This window comes from Epinephelus lanceolatus, chromosome 13 (genome assembly GCF_041903045.1).
Source record: "Epinephelus lanceolatus isolate andai-2023 chromosome 13, ASM4190304v1, whole genome shotgun sequence".
Taxonomy (NCBI): domain Eukaryota; kingdom Metazoa; phylum Chordata; class Actinopteri; order Perciformes; family Serranidae; genus Epinephelus; species Epinephelus lanceolatus.
Window position 1 is genome coordinate 25,838,644 of NC_135746.1, and position 26,647 is coordinate 25,865,290.

General features: G+C 41.3%; 1 protein-coding gene across 4 annotated transcripts in view; it reads right to left on the minus strand.

Moving 5' to 3' along the window:
- The window catches only part of ryr3 (ryanodine receptor 3), a 159,617-nt gene that overhangs the window by 95,931 nt on the left and 37,039 nt on the right, over positions 1-26,647 (minus strand). For 2 of the 4 annotated variants that reach the window (XM_078173907.1, XM_033648437.2), the window contains exons 4-22: positions 26,442-26,462; positions 21,650-21,724; positions 21,243-21,321; positions 20,750-20,862; positions 17,439-17,538; positions 17,108-17,201; positions 15,900-15,974; positions 14,187-14,343; positions 12,502-12,666; positions 11,332-11,453; positions 11,004-11,184; positions 10,420-10,555; positions 6,900-6,995; positions 6,653-6,771; positions 5,564-5,697; positions 5,157-5,398; positions 1,992-2,184; positions 1,333-1,549; positions 594-698 (exon numbers count right to left, since the gene is read on the minus strand). In XM_078173907.1, coding sequence (XP_078030033.1) covers positions 594-698; positions 1,333-1,549; positions 1,992-2,184; positions 5,157-5,398; positions 5,564-5,697; positions 6,653-6,771; positions 6,900-6,995; positions 10,420-10,555; positions 11,004-11,184; positions 11,332-11,453; positions 12,502-12,666; positions 14,187-14,343; positions 15,900-15,974; positions 17,108-17,201; positions 17,439-17,538; positions 20,750-20,862; positions 21,243-21,321; positions 21,650-21,724; positions 26,442-26,462 — 2,424 coding nt within the window. The remainder of the gene's footprint in view (positions 1-593; positions 699-1,332; positions 1,550-1,991; positions 2,185-5,156; positions 5,399-5,563; positions 5,698-6,652; positions 6,772-6,899; positions 6,996-10,419; positions 10,556-11,003; positions 11,185-11,331; positions 11,454-12,501; positions 12,667-14,186; positions 14,344-15,899; positions 15,975-17,107; positions 17,202-17,438; positions 17,539-20,749; positions 20,863-21,242; positions 21,322-21,649; positions 21,725-26,441; positions 26,463-26,647) is intronic. The other 2 variants (XM_078173909.1, XM_078173908.1) reach the window with 1 other exon arrangement.

Below are 26,647 nucleotides of genomic sequence, written 5' to 3' on the forward strand. Positions count from 1 at the left end.
TTTTCAGAGGTGTGCTTGCTACAAGAGGACCTTGTGCACTATACACTTCACTAAACAGTATCTTCTCACGGCAGGAACCAGCTATTTCTGGATATGTGGAGACATAATATCCAAGTGAAAACTGGTTTAAACCGGGTATTTCTGATAAAACTTGCTGAGATGAAGACACTTTCTTTGCGTTCTTCCTCCCTTTGTTTCTTCAGCTGGCCTGGAGGCACGTAAATTCTCCAAACGGAGGATCTGATGTTTTTGATTGTCAGCAAAAGTTAACTCTGATCTAGTTCTTCTTCACAATGTGCAGTATCGCTTCGAGTACCTGAGTATATGATATTCATTCTTCTTCATTCTTCTCTTACTCTTACTTTGAAAAGGATTTGATACTTTCCCCCTTTATTTTTCTGTAGGTGGTTAGTATACTGAGGCAGCAGCCAAACTGCTGTCACGTATTTTGAACGGACAGAAACATTGAAGTTAATGAGCCATAAACGTGCATTTTACTGGAGAGAGCTCAAATTAACCTTTGTCACACACCCCTTCCAAATATACCCAGGGTGTTTTTGTGTGTAGAATGTGATGACGGGTAGCAGCTTTACCTTGCCATACGTCCAGCCCAGTTCGATCTTGTTCATCCCCCACAGTTCGTGGATGTTTTCTGCCAGCTTGTCCCGGACATTGTCCAGGTGAGGGGGAAGAACAATCTGCAGGGAGAGAAAAGGAACAGATGGTATAGTTGGATAATAAAAAAGATGCCAATGGGCCAACAAATGAACACCGTTGTCATATTTTCTCCTGACTATGCTATTGTACCTGGGATTGGAGAAACTTTCACATTATTTTGGCTTTGTTACACGGAGATAACAAGTATGCATTTATTTTGCGCTTGTGCTTCAGGGCCACTGCAGAACTGAATATAATATAACAGGTGTATAACTGAGAAGAACTGAATTAATCTCATATGGGAGACTCCTGATCCTCCTGAAGGCTTCAAAAACTTATAGGATTTATTTTCTTTCCAAACAATCCTTAAAAACATAGCAGACAAGCATAGGTGTGGAACTAATCAGCACTACTGTCTGCAGTTGGTAAATATTTAAACTGTTTTGGAATTCATTACCTTGTAACGAAAATCTTGTATGATGTGAAGGTAAGCTCAATTCAGGAAGGAGATTTTCTTTAAAACTCAAACCCTTAAAGTATTTTTCTACAAGAATGTTTTCTCTATGATGTGAATAATACCCAATAATGGCAGCTATGTCATTACAAAAACTGTTACTAAAATAAATGTGTTACATGTGTTTTGAATATTTGAATATTCTCCCTGATGGTTCTCACCTGGCTGGTGTCAACAGGAGTGGGGATGAAGGAGGCCTGAGAGAGGAACTTGGTGGTTCCCAGCAGGTCACGAACCCCCTCATGGTCCCTCTTGTACTCCTTCACGGCCTCTACATGCATCTTCTCTTTGGGCAACAGTGCCTCGTAGCACGGTGAGTAACCAGCGGGAGGCAGGAACTTGAAATCTCCATGGCGTCCGCCCAACAGGAAACGGACCCTAAGATGAGATGTTACATTACACTGTAAGATGTTATGTAATAATATTTCAACTCTCAACTTCACCATGGGGATTTTTAAAGTTCCTTTCTACTTTTTTTTTATTTCAATAGATTTTGAAACCTGAAATCTTTTTGCCACAAGTTTATTTTGTTCTTAGTAAAATGCAGCATCATCATTATCATTTAAGTTATAAGAAGAATGTGGCTTTTACGGACAGATGTTTTCTTTGGGAAGTTTTTGTTGTTGATCCCTGACAGGAGGCCTATTCACTAATCTTTTAATTCAAAAATCACATTAGTGCTTTATATATAAAGTGGCCATAGGCTGACGAGCTGTAATTAGATCTCAGGTATAAAAACAGCGCCAGCAAAAGGAAAAGAAGCCATTCTATTGGAAGTGCTTCGTCATCTAATTTCCCAGTTATAAATGCAGAGCCTTACTTGACACCTGCAGAGAAGCTGACAACGGGGAAGAAGAATCCTTCGGTGTTGAAGTCCTCGAACATGCCCTGGACAGGCTGCCCGTTGATCCTGAAGGACATGCTGGGAGCGCCCAAATCCAGACAGCAGCTGACCACATCGTCTGAGTTCAGCAGGTGCTGGTTAATGGAGGCCACGGCCCTCGGGATTCGGCCTAGACAACATCAGGCGGAGACAGAGAGGGAGGATGGATGGCAGTTACAGCAGCAAAGTCATTGCGAATGTAGGGCAGCATGATGGGCGAGAGGAAAGAGGGAAGAGGGGAGCAGAGAGGTGGAGAGATAAGTGATGAGTGCTTTAAAAAGGTATAACATGGAGTGGATGAGGGGAGGTGATGGGTCTTTTGGTAGATTTGGGATAGAGGAGAGGTGAAATAGGTGTGATGCTTTTAGGGTGAAAGGAGAGAAGAGGGGCATTTGAGGACTTCAAGCCCTGAAGCACCAAGCTGACAGTTGGCTATAAAAACTACTGACGGGTTATATCCTGTTACGCAATCAGAGACCATACCTGCATAAGTGCAATTAGTTGGCCTTCACCTTTGTAGTGTGTTAAAGTGCAACTTGAAGAATTTTATATCACAGTCAGCGCTGTGACTTTGTCCTTCACTATGTGGAAAATAAAAGAGCAACCTAGAAGGTGGACAGCAGGCTCCTGCATTATTCACAGTGAGTTCTGTCGAGGCAAAGTCCTTCTAAAACATCAAGACTTTCTTTTTCATTGTACACTTAAATTACTTCAATGCAATGGTGCAAATTAGTACAGAAATGTTTTAATTCATATCATATAAATTAGTCAAAAGAAAAGCTACAGTACTAGAAGCCACTAGAAAAAGGGCCAGTTTAGAATTTAAAACATAGCTTTACAAGTTAATGGTTTAAGTCTCTTTAAAAGTTGTTTTCAAATATTACATATCTCTCTGTAACAATCAGTTTACTACGAAAAAAAATCCTTATATAGTATTTATTAAGAGTTCACGGTTTTTCTTAGGTTTTAAGACAGCTTAGGCGCAAATTAATTCATGTGGTTAGTTGCATATTGGTGGCATCATTGCACATTTATTTGCATAAAGCGAGGTGGTTGCGATGGTTGCAGCAGGGGAGAGATCGCCTAAAGCCTAATCAAGTAGTTCTTTATCCAGATAATCACAAACCCACCACAGGGACATTGTTTGTTTTAAGTAAAAGAGTAAAATCAGAAACACAACTAGTAAATTAAAATCTACAAAGGGAGGAAGGCAACTGTGCTGGATTAGAATCAACAGAAAAATCCTCAAAAAACCTTTAAAGGGACATTGTGTAACATTTTCAGTTGTTTATTGGCAAAAATTGATGTCTGCATTCATAAATATGTCATCACTGGTGTACTATTACCTCCACCAATAATCTGACTTATTCTCGTAAAAGGAGAATTTCAGATTTGTTTGTACATTGTGCGGGTAAGTCGTCTGTGGGGTTCCATTACGTTTCGCCATCTTGAGAATACACCCGCCAGCAAGGGACATACAGCACCGCCTTCAGCATTTTCGTTGAGAGCCAGGCCAGCACTGCGTGACTGAGGAGCCGAAGAAGAGGCGCAAGAGGTGCTTCGCTACTACCCTGGCAAATTTGACACAAAGTCCCACTCTTTGAGCATAATGCAGGATCATGCATATGCAGCATCATGGGAGACGGAATCCTTGTCGCCAAGAAAGCGCAAAAGGGAATAGAAAAGGCAGCGTGACCGGCGAATTAAAAAAACGGAGGCCCACATCGGGGTAGCCTTTCCCAGGTAAAGAGAGCTGCTGAGGGAGAATGGTAATGCAATCACAGGCCAGCACCGCTGTTGGCTGTTAGCCGCCAGTCGCTAACAGCCTCATCCCTCTCCTTGCATCACTACGCTGCTGTTAGCTGTTAGCCGCTGTTAGTGCTGGCCTGTGATTGTATTACCTTTCTCCTTCAGCAGCTCTCTCCACCTGGGAAAGGTAACCCCAATGCTGACCCTTGTTTTTTTAATTCGCCGGTCACGCTGCCTTTTTGATTCCCTTTTGCACTTTCTTGGCGACGAGGATTCCGTCTCCCGTGATGCTGCATAATACATGATCCTGCATTATGCTCAAAGAGTGGGACTTTGTTATGCGGCAGTAGTGCCGCTGGCCACTAACAGCTGTTAGCGGCGCAGTAATGCGAGGAGAGGGATGAGGTGTGTGAGGTTGAGCCACTTGTCAGTTGTCAAAGGACAAGACGTGACTGGTTTGTTTCAATTTACATCCGCCCCAACAGTCCTACGTTGTAAACACAGCCAGCATGGTGAGGAGGGGGTTTGTCAACTCGCGTGGCCTGTGTCTGTGTAGGAGCCTGAATGAATACTCCATGTAGTATCGGATGACATGGTTTCATCAGTGTTATCATAGCTTTTTGGTACACAGCGGCTACAGTTGTTGCAATACATGTTTGAAACAGTGAGGCGCTAGAGTGCGCCATCTGTTTGAATGCAATATATGATTTCAACATTAGATGGGAGAAATTCCTACACACTGTGGCTTTAAATGGCATGAGCTAATGCACTAATACTATAGCACACTACTTTCTCATGCTTCCAAAGGTTTCAATCCAAAAAGCTTTCAGAGCGAGCACTTTAACATAACGGAAAGCAGTGTCCTCCTGCCTGCTAAAGCCCTGTTAACAACCTGTACACAGCACAGGAGGAGAGCAGGAGACCCTAAACTGATGGCCCGTCCCATGCGTCGACTGGTCCAGATGCAAATTGTTTTAACATTCATACAGAGCCACAACGCCAAAACGCAAAGGCACTCTGCCTAAGCCTTATAATGGCAATGAAAAATGAGAAGTTTAAGACTCAATAATTGCTTCATCAGTACCTTTCTAAATAAGGCAGAAGTTTATTCACATAGGACGTCACTGCTCATAGCAAGAAGCTGATTGAAAAATGTGTCTGTAGGGCCTAAAAGGTTGATGCAGTAAAGATCCAATCACATCGTGCATACTCCATGGAGGTAAAACAAACAGTTGCTATTCTAACTTGGCTCCAGGTGAGCAGTGGGATTTCTTTGAATCCTAATAGATTTCCAATCTCAATCACTCTCATACACGACTAGCAAGTGGGGCTGGTTTTCTATAAGATGCCTACCTGACCAGAGATGAAGTCCATCAAAGCTGTAAGAGTACAGGTCATCACCGACACCGTTGCCACCCCATCCCTCTCCTCCACCGGGGTACGGAGCGTAGCCTTGGGTATTGGCCCAGCCGACCCTCAGGTGAGTCGGCTCGCCAGTTACAAAGTGGTCTACCTGGTCGATCACAAGCTCAAAATACCACTTCTTATACTGAGCTGAACCTTCAGCCACGCCCAGGAAGATGTTTGGCCGCATGCTGGAGGTGATAAAGGAGGAAAAATCTTGATGATCCAAAACATATTTAATAGTCAAATAGTTTTAATGTAAGAATATAAATCATTGATTAGCAACAGAAACACAAATTCACATTTACTCAAAAGTTGATGAATAAAACCATAAATAGCCTTTTGTCATTGTTTACCTCTGAACATCATTGACCAGTCGAGTCTGAAGCAGCAGGTCCCTCTTGGGAAGCAGGTTGTCACAGATCAGATTCTGATTGGCTCTCACTGCCACCCCATTACAAACACAGAGGGAACACAGGACATCCAGAATCTTAAAAGAGAGAAAAAGCAAAGATAACACTTATGGTAGCCTTTTATTTTTATTGTTGCCCTACTTCTTATCTCATGAAATTGAGAATCCACACCTTGTTTTTTAGTTAACTGACCAGTTGTTCTCTGGAAGCTGCAATGCTTGTAATATATCCATTCTGTATAAAAAGCCCTCAAGTCAACATGGCCATAGACCACTCATGAAATGACAGCTGTTGTTTACAAGCATGCCCTTTCATGCCTGGTACAATTTACAGAGTAAATATTGAGACTGTGACATTTGAACACTGCACGTAAAACACATAGTGGGAACGTCATTAAACACAAGAATGTCATTTAAGACATCACAACAAAGATTTAAATACATGTTTTAGTGTTATAACTTGTTAACATGTTCAGCAGTGAGTGAGTGAGGTTTAATGAACTCATGTGTCTGTGCGCTGGGTTTAGTTTTGTTGAGACAGGAGACTGTAGCGACTACTATCAATGAAAAAAATGACGCTAAGAGGCTGAGTAGGCTCTTAACAGTGACTTGTTGAAAGAAATTTACGCTGAAGTCCAAAGATGCCACGCTAGTGAATAAACAGATAAAATAATGTGAAACCACACCCCTGTGCCAATTACCAGAAGTCAAAGTGACCAAATGAATGTGTGCAGCCAAAACAAATAATAAACAACATAGGCTAAATCCACATTCTGGCTACTACAGAGAGGAAGAAGAAAGCATTTAGGGGCGAGATAAATGCTGCCTTCAAATGGAACTCCTGAGCTTGTCGATACCACTAGACAAGCCGTGTACACAATATGCCTGGCATTCAAGTATTTAAGTATTATAAGCACCACTGCTAGGCAGCGGCAACATAGACGCTACTGTCAGTGTCAGCAGTCACACATACAGTCATATGGTGGGACACTCTTGGCTGATATTGGGCTATAGAACTCATATTTCATCCTACCTTGTGGTTGCGTCCGTGTTTGTAGAGCAGAGAGATTATGGATTTAATGTGAGCTTTCTGAATGATGTGCAGAGCCTCTGGACTTTCTATCAAGATACAGTGGAGGACTTCCAGGATCCCTGAGAGGTCAGACAAAGTATTTGTCATTATCAGAACAAATGTATATTAAATAAACAACATCTCAGCATCAGTGGAGCTGTATGCTGACACTCAGTGTAATGCTACAGGTTGGTGTTTCCCATAATACCTGATGAAGATTCCAGTCTCTCCAGTTTGCTGACCAACCAGTCCAATTTGCGGGAAAACTGGGTGCAGTTGTTCCTGTTCCCACGAATCAGTGCAGCTGAACAAAGACAATGATTCCACAAAGTTTAATAAAAATACACACAAGGTTTTAGTAAAAGACATGACTCCAACAGATCCTAACAGCTGACTGGTAGATGAGAGGATATTGCAGACAGTATGAATGACTTTTAATGAAAAATAGTCCACCATTTTCCAGACATCCTCAGCCCAGAACTAGATATTAAAATTCATTAAATCTGACACACCTGACTCTGTCTATTATGAAGTCTTTTTGATAGAAAATACATTGGAAGGGTTTTGAAGCCACAGTGAAGTCAGGCGCTCTATGTTCTATAAAAAGTTGAGGTGTATTCCCTTGTGCCCTTTCTCTGCCACCGTGGTGACATTAAGAAGTCTCCTTATTACTTTACTGTCTCATTTTTCACCATTAGGATTCAGGGACACCAGACCGATAATGCCCGTGAAACAATTTAACAGCACTCTGTGCCAAAGGAATACTGATGGGTGTCTAATCTCTTTTAATTCTGTCTTTTCAGGCAAGCTATCGTTCAATATGAACACATGGATAGAGCCACACCACGAGGCAAGGGCAAGGATGTTCACTGTGAATGATGTGAATGTGAAATTAAGAGACAGAGACAGAGACAGAGAGGAGAACCTGAGGCTACACAGACTCCAGACTTCAAATATTGGTTACATTAGCATACACTATATTAACTGATATGGAAAGCCAACACTAATTACCGCCTATTAAGTAGGACACACTGAGCTTTTAGCCATAATAATACTGGCAACATTTCAATGTAGAGAGACACTTGTGAAATGCTTTGTGCGTTAAATCCAGGATCAACAGCCCCATCTCATTAAAATCCTGTCACATTTTGCACATAGAATAAGTTCCATTCATTTAGCCAATTATAGTCGCAGTTTGGAAAGACGTCAGTCTGGCATTGGAGCAACAAAACGAATGATTTACGACAATGGATGAATTCAATGTCCATGCCCTCATCATTTAACAGATAAGTTGACCACCTGGACAGTAGGGCTGCACAATTAATCAAATATCAATCTCAATCACAATTTTGGCTTCCCACAATTACATGAACATGACTGTATTACTGATGTTTAAAATGCTCCATTCACAGAAAACTCAGCTGCATAAATGATCAAGCATTTCCTAAATTAACAGCCAGCCTCCACTTTTGCAGAGCTGTCATGCCGCCTGTGAAACACCTTCCTCAATGATGTGGCTACAGACAGGCAAAATGGAAATCGAAGGTCTGGAGCAGACGGCAGAGAGCTACTCCCTCATAAAGGATCATCACAGGATGTTTGGAAGTATTTCAGGTATAGGGCAAGTGATGTTAAGCAAGAACAAATAATATGCAAAAAGTGCATGAGACTTGTGTTTGCACCATAAAGCAATACAACTTACTTGTTCTACAGCCTGAAAAAAAAACACACTATCTGCAGTATGATGAATGTATGAAGGCCAAGAAGAATAATGTCACCAACTTTACCTCACTAAATCCCTGTCCTTGTCCAGTGTCAACTCAGACATCCATAAAAGTGACGGTGCACAGCACGTCGTCGTTTCCACCCAGCACCCAAAGACAGATCGATATATCCAATGCAGTCACATTCCATTTGACCAAAAGATATGTGCCCAATAGACACAGTTTTCATTTGGTTGAATTCTGTAATGGCATAGTTATTTTTAATTAGCCTATATTTTGCTTTTTTTTTTCTTCTAGGGAGATACATTGAATGCAGCTGAAGAAGAACCTTAATTTAAGTCTTATCTTGGTGTAAAGATTTGTTAATTAGCAGAGATGTAGTCCAACATGAAAGTGAAAGCAATGCTCTGTTGATTTATCCATCCATCCATTTTAATCAGCTTTATCCGGGGCTGGGTCGTGGGGGCAGGAGGCCAAGCAAAGCACCCCGACAACGCTTTCCAACTCCTCCTGGGGGACCCCAAGGCGTTCCCAGCCCAGATGAGATATGCAATCCCTTCAGTGTTTTCTGGGTCTACCCCTGGGCCTCTTTACTGTGGGACGTGCCTGAAATACCTCTAACAGGAGGCGCCCAGGAGACATCCTGATCAGATGCCCGAACCACCTCAACTGACCCCTTTCAATGCGAAGGAGCAGCAGCTCTACTTCAAGCTCCCTCCAGATGTCCAAGCTTCTTACCATATCTCTAAGACTGAGTCCAGCCACCCCATGAAGGAAACTCATTTCGGCCGCTTGTATCCACGATCTCATTCTTTCGGTCACTACCCAGAACTCAGATGGACCAGTAAATCGAAAGCTTTGCCTTCTGGCTCTGTTGATTTAATCTTTGCTAAAAAGTTTCGGCACAGTTTTTATACATATTTTTTTCTATGTACTGTATGTAAAGACTAGTCTTGTTTTGGTGCAAAGCTTTGTACATTAGCAGAATGTAGCACAACATGGAAGTGAAAGCAGTGCTCTGTTTACTTAAATGTGAAAGCGCAAAACAAATATTTTGTCCCTAAAATCAATGGATTGTTATTAAGTGTGACAAATAATCGTAATCAAAAATAATCAGGATTATCATTTGGCTATAATTGTGCAGCTCAACTGGACAGTTTCACTAATAACTAGCCGTGTTCTTTTAAAAACAGACAGAGTTACTATGGAGAGGAGGTCAGGACAAACAATTTATCATGCAAAACCCTATTCACCAGACTGCCTTTGCATCCTTGGGGGTGACCTCTCTGTGGGCAAGGCTGGAGCGTACTCAGAGGAGTTTATTTGTGGGTTTTGAGACTGTGTGTTTAATGTGTGTGCATGTGAGAGTACATGCTGGGGATGTGATGAATATAAGGGCAGTCAAGGTGAGCCGAGGGGAAGCTGTTGATGGGGAAGCTCCAATGACAGCAGAACAAACAACCCAAGAAAAAGTCGTCCAAAATAAAACTTCTCAGGGTCACAGCTTTAGCATTCATGACTCAATACGCGCCCCGAGAGAACGGGATAATGTCAGCACCTGTGATGGCTGGCATTTTGTTAATGATGCTATCATTCCTTCAAATATGCAGCGCAACGCTTCATAATATGCCCACACTGATCTCAGAGAAGGATGCGACCTAAATTGAAGGCAGGACAGATTATCACAGAAGAATACAAGAGGCATTCTGTCTTTGCGTCTCTTGCCACTCCCTTGTCACAAATAATTACAAATAAATGTCATGTAAAGACTGTCACCAGCTGTGAACTCCAGATGTGGCACAGAGGAAAACTAAGGAGGGAGTTCATGGAAGAGAGAAAGGAAGGAGGGATGCGAGATAAGAAGTGCAGAGAGTGAAGTGTGAAGGAGAGGAGGAGGATTCGGTTGAGACACTGTGGGAAGATTAATACTGCATTTCTACCCAGGGTCAACAGCTGACAGAAGATGTGGATATTTCATGTGATTCATCACGCGGACCCGCTTACCCAAGAGTTCATAGAGGAGGTTGAGAATGTCCTTCCACGCTGCTCCCGCCTCCTCCCCAGCTACCTCTCCGAAGTGGGCAGCGCTGTTGTACAGGTTCATCCGGTCGATGCATTTGGACAGGAGGGCCAGCATGCCCTAAGAAGAGGCAGGATGATTGCAATGAATAATCTGTGATTCATTTCATAACACAGACAGTATAAGATGTAAAATACTTCTTTTAAACATGTGAAAACAAAGTTATTTTTGAAGCCACATGACTTATTAATTGTATTTAGAGAAAGGCAAAACCATAAGCTGCAGGAGATCCAGTCGAGGACCTATGTTGCATGTCATTCCCCATCTCTCCTCTCACTTTCTGCCATTTCTCTTCCATCAAAATCTCTGGTAGTGACCTCATTAGATAGTGGGGGTAATTTTTTTCCCCCTCAAAAGCACTCCAAACTAAAGCTATATAGAAAACTGTATAACTGGGTATCTTCTGGTTTATCAAGGAGTTAAATTATCCACAATGGTAACTTCACAATCAGCATTTTGTTAGAGCGTCTTAATCAGAAGTCGATGGCTCCATATGGTCCACTCTCACCTCCTCTTTGAAGAGGTCTTGACGTTTGATGAGTGAACGGAGGAGAGACTGTTTCTCCTCGTGCTCAAGCTCCGAATCGGGCTGTTGGAAGTACTCGATCAAGTCGTTCAGCGTCTGCAGCACCTCTTCAACGTACCCGGCCACTGCTGAGGACTCGCCCTCGCCAATGCTGTCCAAAGCCCTGGGGGAAAGACAGAGGAGACCGAGAAGGAGATTCGAGGAGATTCAAAATAAACCAGCAATAATTGACAGTGTGTGTGGGTGTTTTCTCATGTTGTGTGATAGAGAAGACAGATGAAGGTGTCTGTGAATAACCCCTTGTCATTACTTTATAAAGTTGGCGAAGAGGAACGTGGTGTTGCGGATGATGCGAGCAGCCCGAGACTCCTCATGCTGACAGCGCTGCAGGATAAGCCCATCATCCATGTGGCCCTCAGAATGCAGGCAGGCCTGGACAGGGACAAACATACACATAAATATGCATTTCATCATTACAACAGGATCAACACCTTCAAATTTATAAGGCAACAAATGTCTTTTCGTCCAATCAGACATTTGAAAATGGATCTGTATCTGTATTACTTGAAGTTTTGTGACAAATCAATGGATGTTTAAACAGCTATTAGAGTTAATGAAAGATGCAAAAATATACAATGACAGCCATACCTCAACATTGCTCTCTGATAAATAAATAAATAAATAAATAAATAAAGGTTTAGCAGGTGCGCTGCAAGCTACTGATCTTGAAACTATAAGAAAAGCCAAAGAAGTATGCACTGTGTGACAGAATAGTCTTCTGCAGCTAGTGGGTTTACACCACTACAGCTCAGTGAAACCTGACTCACTGTAATCAAACAGCATAATCAAGTGGAAGGAGGAGGATGTGGGGGGGTGGGGGGGTCTAAGTGTAGGCTGACCATCACCTCCAACATATCAGGTGCATTGGCATGCTGCCACAGCCTCAGGGACTATCTGGCGCCAGCATGAGGTGGCGTTTGATGTCCCTGGAGGCGTGCCCAGCGATGACTTACGTTCATGTGCTGCCCTAATCCCCCTGTCTCACCCAAAACTAACTGTCACCCTCCGCACGGCCCATTATCACATTTAAATTGGTTGCTACATCATGTGTGCAGGTCCGAGGAGTGTCAGGGGAGGATGTGTCAAGAGTATCCAGGGCAGACAATGATTTGAAGTAGAGTGTAAAATAAATATTTGCCTGGGTGAGGTAGGTGTTTAAATAGCCTTTCCACTGGTTTGATTGGGTGTGATTCGCTACTGCGCACATGGGCTTAGAGGTGGAGACGAGCTATGGCAGGCATTCAGAATCTTACTATAAACACATAGGTAGACACATACCAGGTACCATATCTGTGCATAGTTATTTGTATCACTGTGCTTCCACCTTTTAAGTATGAACAGCCTGCAGTATGTTCCTAAAGAGCTAATTGGTCCCAAAGACCACAACTAAATGTGAATTGTGTTGTGTTATCCCATTTACCCTTCTTTTCAGAGGTCCTAGGCGAGACGATTTGGCATCAGGTGCCAGGTAAGACAGCCACAGTCCCGTCGCGACGTGCATGACGAAGCACACAGAGTCCCCGTACTTGATCTCTGGCACTCCCATGCCATCAATGTCCCTCTTTGGGCCCGAATCACTCTTTTCCTGTTCACATTAAGAGGCACATAACCAAATATACACACAGAGAAAAGTCACACACACCACAAATGCACGGAAATATGATAAATGAAGATATATTGTGATCACATGGTAATCAGAGAGGCAGGTCGAGATGAGTGCATTCATTGGCCTGCCAGGAGGTTGCTGCTGGCCTCATTAGCTCTGCTACATTTCTGGCTCAGTGGAGATGGAGCGATGCAGCTGATTGCGGTCGACAGCAAGTAGCGGGGAACATATTAATGCCAATGTTCAACATTGTAAAGCATTGACCTTTGTAGATACAGGGACCAACTGGTACTGGGTTGGCAGTGCGACAGACGAGGGGAACAGAGGTTATAAAAGATACAGAAAATATGACAGTTTCTATCTATATTTATTTTTTCAAAGAAGCCTGACTCCCCAGTAAAACTGAAACGCCAGCAGGAACAGTGATTACTGAGGGCGGTTACACTGTGCTGTCAGGAGTGGGATGGGTGGAAAATTAAAGCCTCCAGAGTGGCCAGCACTCAGGAGGATTTCATACTGTATCTATTGTAGATAAAAGGATATCTGCGGGGACACAATGGTACTCTGTGAAGGTGACTCATGGCATTGAGCTGTTTATGTGGCTGTAGCCATTTTACTACAGGATAATAATGTGGATTATTTATGCAACAAGCAATAAATCCAAGAAATCAGCGTCAGTATGGATATATAACAAATTTTAGCTAGATCCCTATAAGTGAGGAAGGTTCGACATAGAAGTATCCAGCTGTAATTTTGAAAGAGGATACAGTTAGAAAGGGAAAGGATTACATTATTTACTCCTGTGTCAACTTCTACATCTAAACTACACAATTTACAAGTACAATTCTCACTGAACAACACACCTAAAATATCCATTTTCAATTTGTATTTCAAGTAAGCCATGTGCTCCTTTCTCACAGTTATTTTTGGCAGTGAGGCTGTATTTTTGGAATACACGCCATTAAAACAAAAGATGTGAAGAGCCCTCGTATTGAGAGAGAGTTCAAAACAGAGCGTGGGATAAAAAGGCTGAATAATTGAGGAGAGGAAATAAGCAAAGGCAAATCGACGAATACAAATATCCTGAAAATCCCCAATGCATCCCAGTGAATCTTTATACTGTGGTAGTGAGGGTACATTTCTCTTGACTTCATCATTGAAAATGGCTACATCCCAGCCAGTTGCTATTAGGTTGGTGGACAACATGAATGTTTGCACCAACATTTACAGCGCTGTCTACTCAGCAGCTGTGAAAAGGTTAATTCAGTGTGGCAAGCCACGAGCTCATTAAGATCTTACAGACCTGCCTTTGATGAAGCAGTCAGGGGAAGATATTTTGGGCCCTCTTTTAATGAGGTAAGTTGACTAAGAACATTTATTTACATCAACACCCAGGGAAGCATTCAGATGGTGTAACTGCCTTGCTCAAAGGGCACATCAGAGCTAGTTGTAAAAATAGAATAAATTAATTATCTCGACATAGGGAGAGGGGCACTAACCTTGGAGGGCCTGAAGCAAAAAGCGGTAGCCTTGGTGTCGGACTTCTCCCTGTCCTGCAGGACCAGTCCGCGGTCCTCAGTCAGGGCCAGGTAATGGCCAGTAGAGAGGTGGCGTATTCGGAAGGCCTGACCCCAACGGATGTGGCTACCGCTCCAGCTGAACACAGGGTACTGTTGTTAAAAACTTTGGATACATTCCTGGATTATCTGTGTTCTTCAATACTTAAGTTCTCACATGGCTGATTTTACCTTTCGGCCCCGTGGCCAGCAAAACTATTGCATTTTTGTACATAAAAGTTTAAATATTCTCAACTTTTCAGCACCGCTCATCAGTGTCACACTTGGCCCAAGCAGCCAATCAAATCGAGCAACAGGTGGGCTTTGCTACTGTTACTGTGCTACTGAACAGTGGGACAATGACACATGGAACAAAAGGTTTATATTCGGATATTTGTTTAGATTGAAGGTCACCCTGTTACTGAAATACTAATGGGCAAAGCATACATAGAGTTGTGTGAACAGTCAGGTGAGTATAATGCCATTTACTATACTGATAGACAGACTAGCTATTTAGTTAGCTGTTGAACTGAGAACTGAACTGAAAGAGCTTCTTGGGGGGGAAGGGGGAATTCCTATGTCATGTCATGAGAGTTTCATGTAGGCCACTATAGACCACACGTAAGGGGCAGCATTAGAGACTAGTTTGTGCTAATTTTTCCGTTGATTACATTCACTTTGATTTGATTTTTTTTTTTTTTTTTTTTTTTTTGTGGCAGCTTACATTTAATAACATTCACCGTTTAAAATTGTAAGGCTTATTTTGTTAAGTCAGAAAAAATTGAAACTTAGATATCAGTTATTTTCAAAACTTGGCACAAGACCCATCCGTATTTTGGAGGCTGATTATTATAATTAATGGTAAGAAACAAACAGTTTCTCTACCAATATAATTTATCCATGGTAGCTTGTTAAACTTCCCAAATCATAAATCCTGACTTTATGAATTCATGAAAGAAGGATACCACTGATATATGTATTCATTTACATTCTGACAGGAATTCCTTCTATAGCATAAAATGAGCTATTTCACCCTTCACTGCAGATTGAATCACCAAATTAGAATATTTTCCGAATGTTTCCAAAACCAATCTGCCAATGAAATGAGAATGTCACCCGAGAAACAGATAAAGTTGAACTTTTAACTCTCTCTATATGGCTGATACAGTGTGGAAAATACTGTTAGAAATCCCTCCCTGAGCCGAAAAGGGGAACATGTGCTTTAATAGATGCACCTGCGCCATTTCAAAGTGTACAGACTCTGACAGGCAGTCCCAGTGAGAGCTGGCAGACGATGTGACTGGAGGGAAATTGCGTGGGTGGCTGGTTGAAGAAAGGAAGGAGAGGAAGACGAGGGAGGGTGATAGACGGAGAAAAAGAAATAGACTGAAAGGGATGGTAAACAGAACCTCACCTTCTGAAGGACTTTGCCCACTAATTGGTAGTGACAGTTCAAAGTAGAGGGAGGTGAAGTGTATTTATAACCTGCAGTACAGTAGCTGTGACATTGGTGTATAAAGCACCAATTCTATTTATTCTTCATGAGGAGATCCCCTCAATTAAGACAACACCACTATGAATTTCTGAGAGAAATCTATGTCAGGGTTTTACAGTTTTTTTTATTCACTATGTGTGTGTATTTGGGTCTGATCTCACCTGATCCTGAGAGGCTCCAGTCTCCAAAGTGAGCGGGCCCTTGATGCTCCCTTACCCGCTTCATAGTTGACTATCCTGAAAGCAAAATGACACAATTGGGGGCTTCTATTATTTACGAGTCTTTCATTCACAGAAGAAATAAAATAACGTGAAGACTTTCTGCTACTGCCACAGTTCCGGGACGGAGTATACCAGTGATGCTGAATGAGTCTCACTGCTCAGCATTTGGACAGAAAATCTTTAATGTGATATACTATCTCGCAGAAGCACAATGTCTGTAATGGATATATGTATATCCTAAACTCTACATGTGCTCTGGTAAGCTACTAACATGCACTGCTGAAAGATAACAAACGTGGCCCTTATAAGGAAGCTAAGCCTCGCTTGGGCACGTTCCTCAAATCTGCACACATAACAGCCCTTTTCATCACAGCCTTCTAGGCTGTCCAATTGATGGCCTTGTCTACTGTCTATTGATGTTTGGGACAGACAGGTCAGGTGAGTCTCTCAGCTCGTACACTAGCCTCATCTTCTCCTGGTTGTAGCCCAAGTTGATGGATTTCAGTGGACACTTCAGGGTGTTTATCCCAAACCCCAATTGCCGTGTTAGAAAGACAACAAGGGGAGTCTTTCTGGAGAACATGATCTGTGACACAGTAACCTAACACACTGAGCATGCTAAAAGATGACGACTATGACCACTGTGCGTGTGGCGTATGCTCCGAATTGACACACCCTGTACTTTGGCTTCGGTGGATAAATACATCCATCCGTAATTAGAATCCTAAAATCTGGTCTGCGTAATGCAAGTTTATATTTAAGTTGTGTTGGCAACATATCTTATAGGCCACACAATATTAGGTTAATATTCTATTAATTCATTTATTTATCTGGCATATTTCCCACTGGACATTTTGGCCGTTGATGTTTTCATCTGCTGGACAACTACATGTGGTATCAGCATTTGCCTACTAAAGTAAACTCTGATCTACAAGTCTTACTCTGCTGGTAAACGAGGACTTAAATTACTTTGGCTGTCAGTAATTACAGCATTACTGCAGAAAAGAGTTGTTAAACAGTTTTCTAATTTATCATCCTTCAAAACTACTTCATCAGTTTTTAGATTTAAAGATTTTGTACACTGACGTACAAGGCAACCTGTGGATTAGCTCAATTTCGTTGAATTGCTGAGCTAACTGGCTACTAACCTCTGCTCCTCCTCATTCTTGTCTGCTCCAGGGATGGTCAAGCTCTCATCATGCCCATGACAAAGACGCATCACATGTCCACCCCTCAAATACCCTGACAGTAACAAAAAAAATTCTCTCTTTAATCATGCAAAAATTATGGAAATCATAGGAACTTAAGTTTAGACACTTGCTATTCTATGTAAATATCATAACATGAGTCATCAGCTTAACTTAGAAGGGGTTTTCCTTATTGCAACAGACTTAAACTGTCCAGAAGATTATTAGACACAAGAGAGCTATACTATCTTGGATGAAACTGTTACAGTGGTTGCTGGGCTCATGAACTTGCCTACAGCCATGCTGCCTGAAGAGCAGGTAGGCTGGACGTTCCACAGGGTCTGCATGAAGGACGCATCCACCTGGATGTTGCCATTGGAGATAGAGAGGTGCTGCAAGAGAGAAGAATGTTATTTATGTCATGTTTACAGACAAGGTTTTAGACAGAAGGGTACAGATTGCCAGTGAAGTATTAGCAAGAGGGAAACATAGACAAACACAGGGAGTCAGCAATACTGCACAGAGGAGGGAGATGCCCCGCTGTTGGGATTTTAAAAAAGATTAAAATAACTTTGTGCCCTCCTGCGGATCTGCCAAACAGTGTTGTAAAGCTGTGGGCTAAAAAGCACTGCTGCGTTAGTGTTTCTCTATGCAGCAATGTACAGATAATGCTCTACAATAATTCCTTCCAGCAGAAACACTTGGAGCGGCTCCCATTTCCCTACAGGCAGAATTCAGAGGCGAGAGAAAGCTTGAAATGATCCTAGCCTTCAGCTACATCCCAGTGTTTCCCCTGTATGTATTCAACAACGGAGAAGTACCGCTGCTAAACGATTAGCGCTGCTGCTATATCCCCAAATGCAATAAACTTGCTATCTCTCTAACTTTAAGCAGCCAGAGTCGGATACCAGTGAGGATATCCTGGTTTCTGAGTGCTACCAATTACCTGCACAGGCGCTGCGTTAGCCAAATGATATGACAGAAATACTAAAAGATGGCAGCAGGGAAAGCATCTCATGAGTTTTGTCTTTCCGTAATGACAGGCTGCTTATCTTCATCCACTGCTCCCCTGTCCTGCCTGGTGATAGTGACAGTGACAGTTGTCTGTGTTGTGAGTGTAGGGTAGCTCCTTTCAGGAATAGCTCATTGTATAGTGAGTGTGTGAGAGACAGAAGGTGACGGGGATGAGCTCAACGCAGACAGCTACTGGCATACAGAGCAAAGAAATTAGTACTGAAGTTGTCACTCTTATTTCCCTTTTGTTTTTGCAAACATTACAGGCACCTGCACACACAGCAGGTAGCAATCAGTAACCAGGATAGTAGTATTCATCATGTATACAGTGATGTGTTTCTGAAAATCTGGATAAGGGCTCATTCGTGTTTCTGAAATCCGGATATCACGTTTACATGCTTGATTTGATTCTACATGATTGGTACTGTTGCTGCTGGAAACAAGACCTCATGTGTTGACTGGCAAAATTATGTAAATGTGGTACATCTTCTTCCATCTCACTGAATTCCCCAGAAAACGATGTGCTTTTTACATCATCGTTGGACCAAATATAACAATCCATTTAGATTTTATTGGTCTTTCTTGGTGTTTCGGAAATGTGCAGTCTACTGTTCCTGTGTATGTCGACAGATTATCTGGATTGAGGGAATACTGTGCAAAAGCATATTTCTAACCACTGTATGAAGTCAAACTTTTTGTGCACCAGCACTCCCTGATCTGATTTTTTTTTTTTTTTTTAAATTGTCCTGACATTTGGGCACCAGGCTTCAACAGTAGATGCAGAGTGCAGAAAAAATGCTGACACAATTCAGCCTCACCGGACACAAAGACGTCAAGCAACAGACGCCTCGGCCTAAAAAGACCATGTCAGAACCTCTGTCATTGTTCACAGTGATGGGGCAATGATTGCTTTTGCCTGAATTTCTAATATGTCCCGTTCTTCAAAAGCTCAGCGTCTGTTGGGCCAAATCAGGTGAAGATTTCCCATCGGAGGAGTTGAAAGTCTGGCTCTTTGCCAGTTTTGCTTTAATTGCACATTTCCTTCCCCGGGGGGCTGGAGCAGCCACTGGAAGCCGGTGCTACTCACTCTCCTATGCATGGCACGTCCCTGTCCCTCCTTCCTTCCATTTCTCTCTCTCAGCCTCTCCCTCTCCTCTCTCTTTACCAAGTAAGTTAATTGAGGTCGGGTGTGTAGCTCTGCATGAGGAAGACAGCATTAACTCTAAGCTCATCAGTCAGATGGGTGCCTTGCCTAAAAATTATTTTTAAAAAGAAACTGCACAGGAGGGCTTTACGAGTAATCAGATTTCCATTACAGATAGTAGTGTAAAGTTTTAAAGATTTCCCCTTGAATTGCCTTGTCACTCTGAAGTTGGCTGGAGTGAGATGGGTATCAGAGCTATCCGACGGCTATAAAACTTTCCAAAGTGCCTTTTTGAGACAGACAGTGAACCACAGCAGATAACTCAAGCTATGTGGGGCGCATAATCTCCAAAAAACAACCATCTCTCCCTGCACTTGGCGCACTGTCTGTCTCTAAACTCTTACAAATCTGGAGGCAGACAATTCTGTCTGACATGAAAACATTTGCAAAGGGAGCCTCAAAAACAAAAACAGAGAAAATCCAAATTTATGTGAGATCTGACAAACAAACCAGACAGAGTAAAATGAGAAATGATACAATGTGCTTTAGGAAACAAGAGACTGTATCTGATGTGTCCAGACTGTCTGAAAAACTAAATATTCATGAAAGAAAAACCCCTTATCTGGAAATGAGAAACTGAATGTAGGCTGACTTAATGACAATTTCCCGAGCTGCAATTAAACCATCTTTTAAAACTGCATCCTCTCTCAAGTGTGCAATGGCAAGCTCCAAACAGATGATTCTTTGTTGATAATGCTCAACAATAACAATGTCTGTTACTTTTTGAAAAGAATTTACCATGGAGTGCTTTAGTTCATGGCTTCTAAATCAAAATGCTAACTGGCCATAATGTCTAATCATATAAACTGTTTTCATCAAGATGGTAAATCATACTTTGGAGCAAGCTACAGATGAAACATAGCAGTATGTGCAGTGTACTTTGTGCTTGATCAAAACAAATGTAATTTTGCAAGTAATTAGCACAACAATAATATAACAACAAACAGCATTAGCAACTTGTTTTTCTGACTTCCTAATAGGGCTTCATTACTTTGTGTGCATGTTTTTAAAATATTTTCGGATATATGATTTAATTATGCAAAAATGCACTTTATAAGGTTTGATTGCTTTAGCTTTATGATTAACACTGGGGGTTTTCTCCTCTCCTCTCTGCTTATTACTATTATAGGTGTATTTCTCAACCTGGGTAGCAAGGTGCTGCTAAAATAGCAGGAGTAAATTAAGTTTTATTGAACTGAAAGAATTTTATCCATATCAATTATACATCTTCTATCCAAAAATAGTGTGTTAAGTCTTTGTGCCAAACCTCTACAGCTTGTTTTCCCAGTGGCACCACAAGAAAATAATCTTGTCATTCTCATTTTCTTCACAGTTACAGGTTAAGTATCAAAAACTCGTACGTTGAGATACTGGACTTGACCTACCAGGTATCTCTCTGTCGACACACTGACTAGGATCAGGTCATCTCCAATGCGGACTTTCTCTCCCTCGGATCTCTGCTTGGACGCAGGGTGAATGGTCCACCAGCAGGCCTCTCCTATTGATACAAATACACAAAACATTACTCACTTATTGGCGATATATATCAAGTAGAATACACGCATACATTTGAGCATGTCTGTTGTCTAAACGACTGTCTATTCTACGTGGCAAAAAGCATAAAAACAGCCCTCATCTGAGGAAGACTGAAGGAGCAGTCGAAATATTGTTTCCGCTTGATGAATGGCTTGAAGCGTTTCTGTAGTTCAAATGTCAAATATAGCACTGCAACTGTGTTTTACAGTATTTTCCCTCTGGGTATTGATTCCATCTCAAGGTGAGGTCGACCTAAAAGGGCTACTCAGGAGGATGGAATTCAATTAAAAGCTGCAAAAAAGCCAAGTGAACTTTGTAAAGTGCTAGTTAATCATACTGTACCTATTGAATCTTCTTGTAGTCCGACATCAAATGACAGCTTGTCTGTCAGAGACCTCGATGTCTTCAAACAGGTCAGGTACTAGGGAGTGGCAAATTAATTAGTCTTAGGTCAAAGAAAGCATTAAGACAAGCTGAGAGCAGAAGTCAAGTCTTGTTTAACTGTCTAATAAAATATAACACAAAAAAGGTACAGCAGTCACACACACATTCAAAAACCTTTTAAAGCAGGTGCTGGACCAATAAACGCCTGAAGAGGAGCATTAGCTAGAAACATAACTTGCGGATGTGCTAATAAATTGCATTTAAGATAGCTACAGTGTGCGGACCTTTCTTTTTTGTTTTCATAAAGACATGATGAAATAGTTATGGATGAAAAATAGAAATTGTGTTGTATTGTTGGTACTCACCATATCACTAAACGAGTGGCGAAGGAGGATGGCATGACCGTAGAGCAGGGTCCGGTGTCCACCCCCCTGACCCGCCTGCCAGGAAATACACAAGTGACAGATTATCATCATATCCCAGCATCCTTGACCTCTGGACCCTGTCAGGTTTGACTTATCGCATCCATACTCAACGTTAGTAACCTCCATGTCACCTCTATGTCAGATATTAAGAGTTTCCTCTGCTTTTGACCCTGTGTGGGCAAACTGCACAGGACTGAATGGATAAAGTATCGTCAGCGTCGGACCTCCATTCCAAGTGCAAGCAGGGAACAGACAAAGAAAGAGGGAGGGAAGCACACAAAACTACATACACAAACAAACCAACAAACATGTATAGTACCACACTCATTAGACAGCTTGCCCATTCTTGTGACAAACAAGAATAATTGTCATACACTGTAGCACAATGGCAGAGGAAATGTGAGAAAATAGTTGAGCAAGAAAGATCATAAAATATGATTTCATCTCCACCGGTGGGGTGGAAAAAGAATTTTCTACTTACCTTTTTAATCAACCTCTAGCAGCAGAAGAAAAAAAAGAGATGGTACCGTAAGCAGTAACATCTAAATCATCTCTGTACCAACAATTTCTATTGGGTTTTAGGATTGCGAGCTGGATAAACACAAATTTGGATCAGGCCTACTGCTGCTGTGGAGTCTGTTCCACTTTCATATCAACTGAGTACATGATTATTAATTTTTCTGATGTTTTTTGTCATCAGTTAAAACATTATGGTAAAAAATTAAAAGTATGTACATACTTGATAATGTACAAATATTACTTCACATTCACTAGTTGTTAAATGTTTCTCACTGTCACAGTGGACATTGTTAGGGCTATGAACAGACACTCGGTTCTCACCAATTTAGTTTATTTACCATATTTGACTGTCTTTCAAGGTGACTAATAACATGCAAACTCCATATAGAAACAGCTGGGACCAATAACAGGACTGGGACTGTGCCAACTTCTAAATAAAGTGAGGCACACCGCAGTGTTTATCCAATGAGCAATACATAAAAACTATCCGCTTTCTTGCCCAGTTGTCAACATTAATTTGTGTTTGTTTGCTCGCAGGGTCACATTTAAACTAGTCTAGCATAGCCAGACCTTGTTTTAGCGCTGCCAGCGCTGACCTAAAGAGAACTCACAACTGCCTCCCTGAACTTGACCCCAAGCTAATTCTCTTTTGGCTACCAAGTATTTCCCAGATGGCTTGTATAAGGCAGACAAAAAAGGAAACAGAGTTTGATCAAAAGAAAAATGGGAAGAGTATCCAGCAACAGCTGGGAGTGAGGGGAGGAAGGGGGGCGTTAGAGAGAGAGCAAGCCAGCCTGTATTTCAGGCCTGCCGTCGTGCTGACACATCAGTGCCAGGAACTATGACCTTTGGTTTGGTGCCCCTCCAGTTGTAAGTAGGCTACTGTATCCTAAACAGCTTTTCAATGAGTGCATTTGAGGAAGAAACAAAGGCAGAGATGTTTGTGTGGATGTTTTAATGTTGTTGTTAGGGAAAGAGGTTTCATGTGCAGTTATGTCTTAAACTTATACTTTTTTTTATTAATTGGCTCCCAGGTCAACATCTTGTGTCAAGTCATGAGGACATAGCGAGACACCATAATAATCATCATCCTTTGTTTCATGGTAGATGCTGGCTCTGACAATCCATGCCAGTAGTTAATTAGCACACACTGTAGTAATATATGCATACTAGCCAGGTTAAGTCAGTATGATGTATTATTTAGCTTTAGATTAGCCCTGATCTGGGTCAGAAATTAGCACCAGCCTAATGCCAGTGAAATACACATGTAGCTGCTAACTTAGATTTGCTTTACTCACTAGTCAGAAATAATGGTAATCTGTTGAGTAGCTAACGTTAGCAGATTTTGAAAGCCACCACCCACAGTGGCAGGTGGAAAGAAAGTTTATTTCCAACCCTGGCCCTGATGAGCATATATCACATTTGTGCCTGGCTTTGATTTTAAGTGAAGCACCTATCATAGGCATTAAGTGCAAATATTGAGAAAACAAAGCCACCAGGGGATAGATAAATTAACGTTAGTGTAACGTCTCAGCAACAATTAAATAATGGCTGCACCAGTGGGCTAACGTTACACCTAGCTACAAAATAAGCTGACACTTTCTTTCTGTTCACTTTCCTATTTAACATTATTTAAAGTATCTACAAACGCACGGCAACAGTGTAATAAAGTCACCCTAAAGTTAAACCAAAAACAGTTTACAGAAAAAGTGAACGTTAAAATGAAGTTGGGATTCATTTCATTATTTATACTGAACGTAGCTAACGTTAGCTTAAAATGCCACCGATGCAACATACCTAGCTAACTTCCAGTACTACGCAACCCAGCTGAACAGCACTCCAGGTGAGCTAACGTTACGACCATTAATTGCGCGCCATCTTTATTGTTTCTATGGGTTGGAATTTACCTGTAATCCGAGCCAGTCGCGTTTTGTCCACCTGACACCGACGTGTATTTCTCTGAACCGTTAATGAGAAACTGAGCTGAATGTCTTCGGTTAATTAGCACAAAATGTCTTTGACGGTTGCTTCTCTCACAAAGTTAACGTGAGAATTTGAAAATTTAACAGAATTTAACGGAAAACATATTTTTAGAAAAACCGGTTACTTTGTAAAGTTAAAACTCAAAGATGTTTTTTTTTTTTATTTTAAAAGAAATGTAAATTTGTTGAATTTCATGACAAATCTCATGATCCTGTTAGGTAAATTTCGTTTACATCACTTTAATGCTGCAGCTGGTAAAGCTGGGGCTAGTTATAATTACTTTGGGTTGTAAATTTAATTAATCATTATCATAGATCATATTTTGTATTATTAATATGAATCCGTAAAGTAGCCTGACCAGTAACTAAAGTTATTAAGTAATGTAGTGGGCTAAAAAAAGTATGATATTTGACCCTGAATTGTAGAGTAATAGAAGTATGAAGTAGCAAAATGTAAAAAAATAGTAGTAGTGGATCAAAATTTTGCACTTTTATTATCATTATTATTATTTTATTTATTTTAACATAAGATCATAGCAATTGTACCAAAAGTGCCAAAGCCACCCAAATTCACATTAATAAAGGCTGTAAGCATCAAATTCTTACGTTTAAACTTGCTAAATTTCTTAAATCGGTCCAAAACATGGTGAATTTAATCAATTTATTTTCTGCTGATGACTTGAGAAGCAGCGCAATAGGCCAGTATAAAATACAACCTACTTAAAACACATGGATGATTTTGGTGGCTTTGCTGTAATCACTGACACTGAGCCAACGTCCTGAAGTGATCTTTCATTCTCCTGCTTTCTTGGCTTTATAAAAATGAAACAGTGTGTGCTTTCTCTTTACTAATGCCTAACAGAGCCATTATACCAAAGCATGACTAAGTAATTTACCTAAATGTTCACTTGATATCAGTGGTTTCTCTTATATGGCAGAATCTGAGCATGGGAAATAGCAAACTAATCAGTTTTTCAAGGCCGTGTATGAGGGAGACATGCCAGACTCATTTTCTAAGTACCATCTGATATATTGATTCTGATGTAAATGTTAAGTGACCTGTCCTTTAAATCATTTGGTTAATGAGACAGTGATTGTGCTCCATTTGCGTTGTGTTTGCTACAAAACCATCCATCAAAATATTGTGTACGCTGTCATGTGTAATATGTGAAAGCTGAAAGAAAAAAACAAATAAATACATACATACATACATACATGTTATTCTAAAAATTAAAACCACAGGTGAGATGCCAGATGAAAATAATAACAAATAGGTGTTAGCAGTCCAGTGTGTTGTGTGAGTAACATGAAGAACGGATGAATAATCCTCGAGGCATCTGCAACGGCCTTGCTCAACAGTAGTGCATGTGAACACTCTGAAATCAAAACTGATTTCAGGGACATTTCCTCGTGTCAATTCCCGTAAACGAATTGATGTTAGAGAACCAAACCCAGAGAAAACAGAGCAGCACACCCAAACCACAAAGTGAGTTTTCTGCCAACGTGTGGGTTTCCAGATCCTTTCATTTAGATCCAGTAAATTAGATAAACCAGAGGGATCATTACTGCTTTTGTAAGCAAAATCTAATAATATATGTATATGCATGTGTCTTTTAAGAGCACAGACATTGTAAGCTGTAAACTAAAGCTTGACTCTAATTGTATTAAAAAACAAAAAAAAGGGGATAATGAATAGCTTAAGCAAATGAGAAGCAGACACTATCACTTGAAAGTCCCTGCACACTTGCACACAATGTAGTCTTCAGAGAGGAGGCAATGCATTTGACTCCTGTGCACAAGGTGACAGCACCAACGGATGTCTATTTCAAGATTGCCATAATTTAAAGTTCAGAGACATCTGTGACAGGCTAATTGATTGTCCCCACAGTGGCTGGGGGAAAGGGAGTATGTAGAGTTACGGTGAGGTGAAAGCTTAATTTACTATCCAGAAGGGAGTCTACAGCAAAATAAATGTATTTTAATATCCATCTGCACAATATGTGCTGAGGTGGAAAAATTGAAACGTATTACCATTAGCTTAATATCTCCCCGCATTGCGATACCTGCCATGGACGTTTAAGCTAAATGCCGTACACGCTATAAATGCAGCTTTTATGGCAATCGAGAAATGGGCGTCACTTCAAGTGAAAGTGCTGGGAATTCAACCCGTTCGTTTGGCAGTCTGTCATGCACACTGACGACATGATGGATGAACGAACTCATGGACCTACCCATTTTTCATGGTCAGCACTCTAGTAACACACAAATACAAATGGAAAGAATGTGTTATTGGGTTGTATGGCAGTCAATTACACAAATCTGAGCAACAATAGTGAGAAATGGGCCCCTTACAGTGGAAAGGAAAGGGGAGGGTGATTTATTAGCCTCGCTACCAGAGAGTTTGTATTCAAGCCAGCGTTGTGTTGTCTTGCCAAAC